Source organism: Puntigrus tetrazona, chromosome 13 (assembly GCF_018831695.1).
Source record: "Puntigrus tetrazona isolate hp1 chromosome 13, ASM1883169v1, whole genome shotgun sequence".
Lineage (NCBI taxonomy): Eukaryota > Metazoa > Chordata > Actinopteri > Cypriniformes > Cyprinidae > Puntigrus > Puntigrus tetrazona.
In genome coordinates, this window is record NC_056711.1 from 22,459,235 (window position 1) to 22,464,555 (window position 5,321).

The window sequence follows — 5,321 nt, forward strand, 5'->3', positions numbered from 1 at the left end:
GTGTGTGTGTGTGTGTGTGTGTGTGTGTGTGTGTGTGTGTGTGTGTGTGTGTGTGTGTGTGTGTGTTATTCTGTGAACACTCCTCAGGTGATGTGTCTGTAGTTTATTTCTGATGTTCCTGGAGTCAACTTTCGCTGAACTTCCAAAAGATGGCGCTGTAGTCCAGAGACTTTAAAGAACCAGCAGTCTCTTAAATACTGTTTAGATTCAAACTAGACATGTGACTGGATTCAAAAAGCCCTAGACTAGACTAGACTAACTTTTTAAAACTAGTGCAAGCGGTTTATATAACAGGCCTGAATGAACACCAGACAGATTGACCCGGTCAGTCCTCACTCAGAATACATATAACTATCAAATGAATCAATCACTTGTATTTTTAACAATACAGATCATATCAAAGCACTGAAGAGTATTAGACAGGAGAATAGAGAATAGTGATCTGTACTGTTAAAAGCGGTTTATAAATAAAAGTGATTCAAACATTATAACTAGCTTATTAAATAGGTTTTAAAACATAGCTGAATATTAAAACAAAAAGTATGGTAAATTAAGAAATCATTTCACATTACATTTACAATAACCTATGCATCTTTTAATGACAAAAACTCAAATAAAAAATAAAGTATGCCACTTTGAAAGGAAACATGAATTTCTATTACGTTTTCATATAAATGAGGAAATGCCTTTAAACAAAACCACGGTACTTTATATAAATGTAAAAACATAACTTAATGCAACTTATCTTTTTAGATTCTAGGCCAGACAGAGACAGTGATGAGTATAGAGTTATTTGTGCTGTGAGGTCAGAGAGGTCAGAGAGGTCAGAGCTGTTCTCGAGCGCGAGCTCATTGAGAGCCAGGTCCTGCGTGGGCGTGGCTTCCGCGGCCGGCCACGCCTCCCGTATAAAGGCGCACGCGCTGAGGCTCGCGCGCAGACCGAGGAGCGCTTCCGAAGATCCGGAGACCCAGCGCTTTCTGCGTCGAGCAGCTGCGGGATAAACGCGTGTGCGGGGTCTGCTGATGAGCTCCAGGTGAGGGCCCGCTGCGTGCGTGTCGTTGTGTTTGTCGCTCGGGATGTCGGTGTGTGTCAGGGTTCGAGTCACTTCTTCATTCCTCTGAAGAATCAAAGGTCACGTTCCGCCGAGAATCTCTCTCTCTCTCGCTCGTTTCCATCACTGCTTCATCTCCGTGTTCTCCATCGTTAGGGATGTCCTGCTGAGTGTTCTAGCTCCAGATCCTCTAGTTTTTTAGTCATGTGTCTTATGAAGAGCTTGCGTGTGAAAACATCAATTAATATGTGACCCTGGAACACAAAACCAGTCTTTAGGGGTCATCTGTATAAATCATCTCTTCAGTGAAGTCTGGACCATATCTGTCTGAGATACGACTATTAGAAAATATCCAAAATTGAGAATCTCCTTTAAAGTTGTGAAAATGAAGTTCTTAGCAATGCATATTACAAAAAAGAAGTTTTGAGATATTTATGGTAGGAAATTCACAAAATATCTTCATGGAGCATGATCTTTACTTAATATCCTAATGACTTTTGTTGACGCATACAGAGCATTGTTTTCTATTTCTACAAATACTTCTGTTGTGCTGAAGACTGTCCTCAGACACACACCTCACTTCCTTCATTGTTTTGTTTTAGTTTCAGTGTTTGAGTCATCTTTATTTCTACAGAGCTTTTCTTTTCAACTGCTTCCTATTAATAAACGGAAAACGGTGTTAACGTTGCCAAGTTCATCAGTTATTAAACATTAGAGCAGCTCTACAGGAAACTCTAGAGTCTCTGTCCTGGAGAATATTCAGATCAATTCATTTCAACGTTGATTGAGTTCCAGCGTCATCACAAACACAAGCATCTTTTTTATTTTTAGCTGCTGAAAATGAGCTGCCAACAGTGTATTAGTCTTTGAATCACTCGTTCAGGAGAAGGGCTCAAAAGCACAGATTCACTGAAACCAGTAAATCCCGAGTGAATCATTCATAAATACCCTGAGATTTTCTTTAGCTGTCTGATTTTCTCTTTAGAATTGAGAGAGAACTACATCCTCCGTTAAAATAAAATTCTCAGTTTATTCTCTATTTTGGCACGCAAACAACTTTTTATGCAACGGATCTTTTTACTGCAAAAAATAAATGTTTGATATCTAAATAAATCTAATGAAGCTATGAATCTGAATCTGAAGCAGAAAGTTGTTTTTGTATTTTTAGTTCAGATCAGTAAAGTTGTGGTGATGAGGTGCCAGCAGCTTTAAACACGTCTGTGCATTAAAGCTCTGAACAGATGCATGCTGGGTAATCTGCCCGTGTCCAGTCACCTCTCCGGGGTCTCCGGCGTCCGTCTGTCATCCGTCTCTCGTCTCGGCCGCTTTGGCTCGGCGCGTGGAAAATAAATCCTGTGGTGTTTCTGAGGTTAATGATGAGCGCTCAGGATCTAAACACAGCAAACACTCAAATATTACTAGCGTTGTGTGTGAAAGTCTGCTTTATTTCATTGATGCGCAGCTGAGTAATATTGAAATATTGAAAACAATATTTTTGCAGAAACCGATGCCTTTTTTTGTTTTGGGATTCACAGATGAGTATAACTTTCAAAAGAACAGCATTTATTTCAATCAGTCATTTTTATTTCTATAGTACTTTTAACAACACAGGTTTCATCAAAGCTCTGAACAGAATAAAGTAGAAGAATACAATGACATATTTCAAATAGAACTCTTTTGCATTATTATAGATGTCTTTGCTGTCACTTTTGATCCATTTCACGCATCCTTACTGAATAAAAGAGGCTTTCTGGCCAGTCTTTCTGAGCAGTGGAGTGTGTGGGAGATGAAGGTGACTCTGAGGCTGGTGGATGAAGCCGAGTTTGATCCGTGCTTCTTCTCTCTCTGTGATCTCTCTGGTGTTTTATTGGACCGATGTTCTGTTATTCTTCTCCGAGCAGGATGTTTAGACGTTCTCCTGCTGAAATCTCTCTGGCAGAGCCGAGTGTTTATCGCTGCTCTTCACTTCTCTCGTATCTGAAAACTCTCGTTTTCTCTTCACGTTTTCTTAAAGTTTTGAGAAGTGAATCAAAAACACTGCTGGTGTCGCCGTCGCTGAAAACTCACGATGTTTTTATTTTAGACCGAAGGTGGATCAGACTGATCTCGTGGACTGAGCTGTCCTGTTACTGTTTTATGATAATAATATTGATGTTTCAGTCACCGCTCATCTGGGTGTTTTATGAGCATCGGGGCAAGAAAACAGTTCCCTGCACGGATTCTAAGTGAACCAGCTAATTAAAACCAAAACTAAGATTAAAACTAGACAGAAAACACATCCGTTACTGAAGAAGAATAGAATAGTAAAATATTGAGAGAAAACCAAATATATTAAAATCTGTATCTAAAAGGAAAGGCAATCAGAGTTGGACGGGTGTTGTTGTTTTTTTGGTTTTAGGGTTTAATCCACTTTAAATGTTGACTAGTGAATGACTGACAAAAACCAAAAGTAAAGCATGGCCTCAGCTCCGGCAGGCCTGTGAGCGGATCGATGCTCTGTGGAAAAACCAATGAGCTCTTCTGAAAACCTGCCTGGGTTTGCTTTCTGTAGAGTTTAGACTTTAAAGAGCTGGTGTGAGAACACGCTGACTTTCAGAAACTCAGGCCCATAACATCAGTTCAGAGCTTCAGAGCCACGCAAAACATTCCTGACGCTCAAACAGGAGTGTGACGCTTGCAACACGGGCCACGGGCTCGATTCTCAAGGAATGCATGAACTGATCGTATGGAGATCATGAACACATCGGCCGAGTGCGTCAGTGACGGCAGGAGTATGGTTTATAAAGTATACAGTGATTAATGAAGTGGATTTTGCAGCCATTAATGATTACAATTTACGGTAAAACCTTATTTTAGAGTCTCTTAACTAGTTTCTTATTACCTGCACACTACTATTTACTACCCATTTATCGGTAATATTTCAGCACATAATAATGTTACCTTATCCCTAATCCTACCTAACTTAACTACTTCACTAACTATTAATAAGCAGCAAATTATGAATTTATTGAGGGGAAAAGTCATAGTCAATGGTGAATAAGTGATCCTTATTTTAAAGTGTTCTAAAGTTACTTTTATAAATAAGTAAATAAAAGCTTTGGAGGCTCGTTAGCGACTCAAGTCAATTCCAAATTAAAATGCAACCTTTTCAGTTCACAAAGGACTGAGGCAGACATGGTGACGATCGATCGGAGCCGATCTGAAGAGTGACACTGTTGTCTTCTGAAGTTTCCATCACTGCTTGTGTTGTTGTGTGTTGGCTCTGGGCTCTGACCGTGAGTCTTTGAAGCCGAAGCAGTGGAAAGTGTGTGTTCTTCTGCAGCGCGCACGCCCATACACTCTTTCGCTATGACTGCGATCAGATCTGAGACCGCCGCTCGCGCTGACTCTTGTGTAATTGGTCATTTGTGAAATGAAAGGCTTGTACATTTTCATCCTGTCAGAGATTTTGGGATTATCCCATGATGGATGAAGCCGCTGACGTCGTCTTGTTTTTTAATGTGTTGGTGGTTATGCAATGTGTTTCAGTTTTTGGTTTATGGATGAGGGACTCTCAATCTTCTTTAGCGTCCCACGCTCCACTTTGCTTAATTTCACCTGCTGTCCGTCCTTCAGTAAGAGATGGAGTCAGAGATCAGTTGGGTGCGCTTCGAGACTGATGGATGTTCTCTTCATCCGTTTGCGCTGGGAGCGAATGAGTCACGTTTGCTGGCGTTGGTCGGACGGGGATTTCTGGATCCCAGCACGCTTGGAGAGAGTCGGTGCTGAGGTGCAGAAGAGCTGATGTTTGGGGGTTTCCACTGTGGTGTTGAAGTGAAGCTGTGTTTGAGGACGCTTCACCGAAGGGCTTCCTGTATGTTGTTGTGCTCAGAAAGCAATCACTGTGCAAACGCCTGTGTGGTAAGAAACACATGAGCTCGGTGCAGTTAGTTTTAGCATATGACACTTGCAGAATGATTCCTGCGTCCTCCTCAAACGTGATCTGATTCAGTTCTAGCAGAGACTCTGCTGGTGATGTCCAAGCATTGAGAGTAACTGTGTGTGTGTGTGTGTGTGTGTTCTGTGCAGCTGAGTGTGTGTAGCGTGTGCCGTGATGACTGACGTGATGATCAGCGCCACACCGATGGACGACATGAGGCTCAGTCCCAGCAAAGACCGCCTGACTTTCCAGGTAACATCTGCTCCCTTCTGTTTCCTTCTTTTCTAGTCTCCTCTATCATCCACATCTGTCTGCTCTTCTCTCGTCTGCTCTTTGCTCCTCTCCTTCCCT

The 5,321-nt window shown here is 41.6% G+C and overlaps 1 protein-coding gene across 1 annotated transcript in view; it reads left to right on the top strand.

Annotated features, from left to right (window-relative positions):
• Positions 1 to 905: 905 nt before the first annotated feature.
• The window catches only part of LOC122356585 (protein LBH-like), a 5,363-nt gene continuing 947 nt past the window's right edge, over positions 906 to 5,321 (top strand). The window contains exons 1-2 of the mRNA XM_043255470.1: positions 906 to 1,033; positions 5,120 to 5,222. Coding sequence (XP_043111405.1) covers positions 5,145 to 5,222 — 78 coding nt within the window. The 5' untranslated portion in view covers positions 906 to 1,033; positions 5,120 to 5,144. The remainder of the gene's footprint in view (positions 1,034 to 5,119; positions 5,223 to 5,321) is intronic.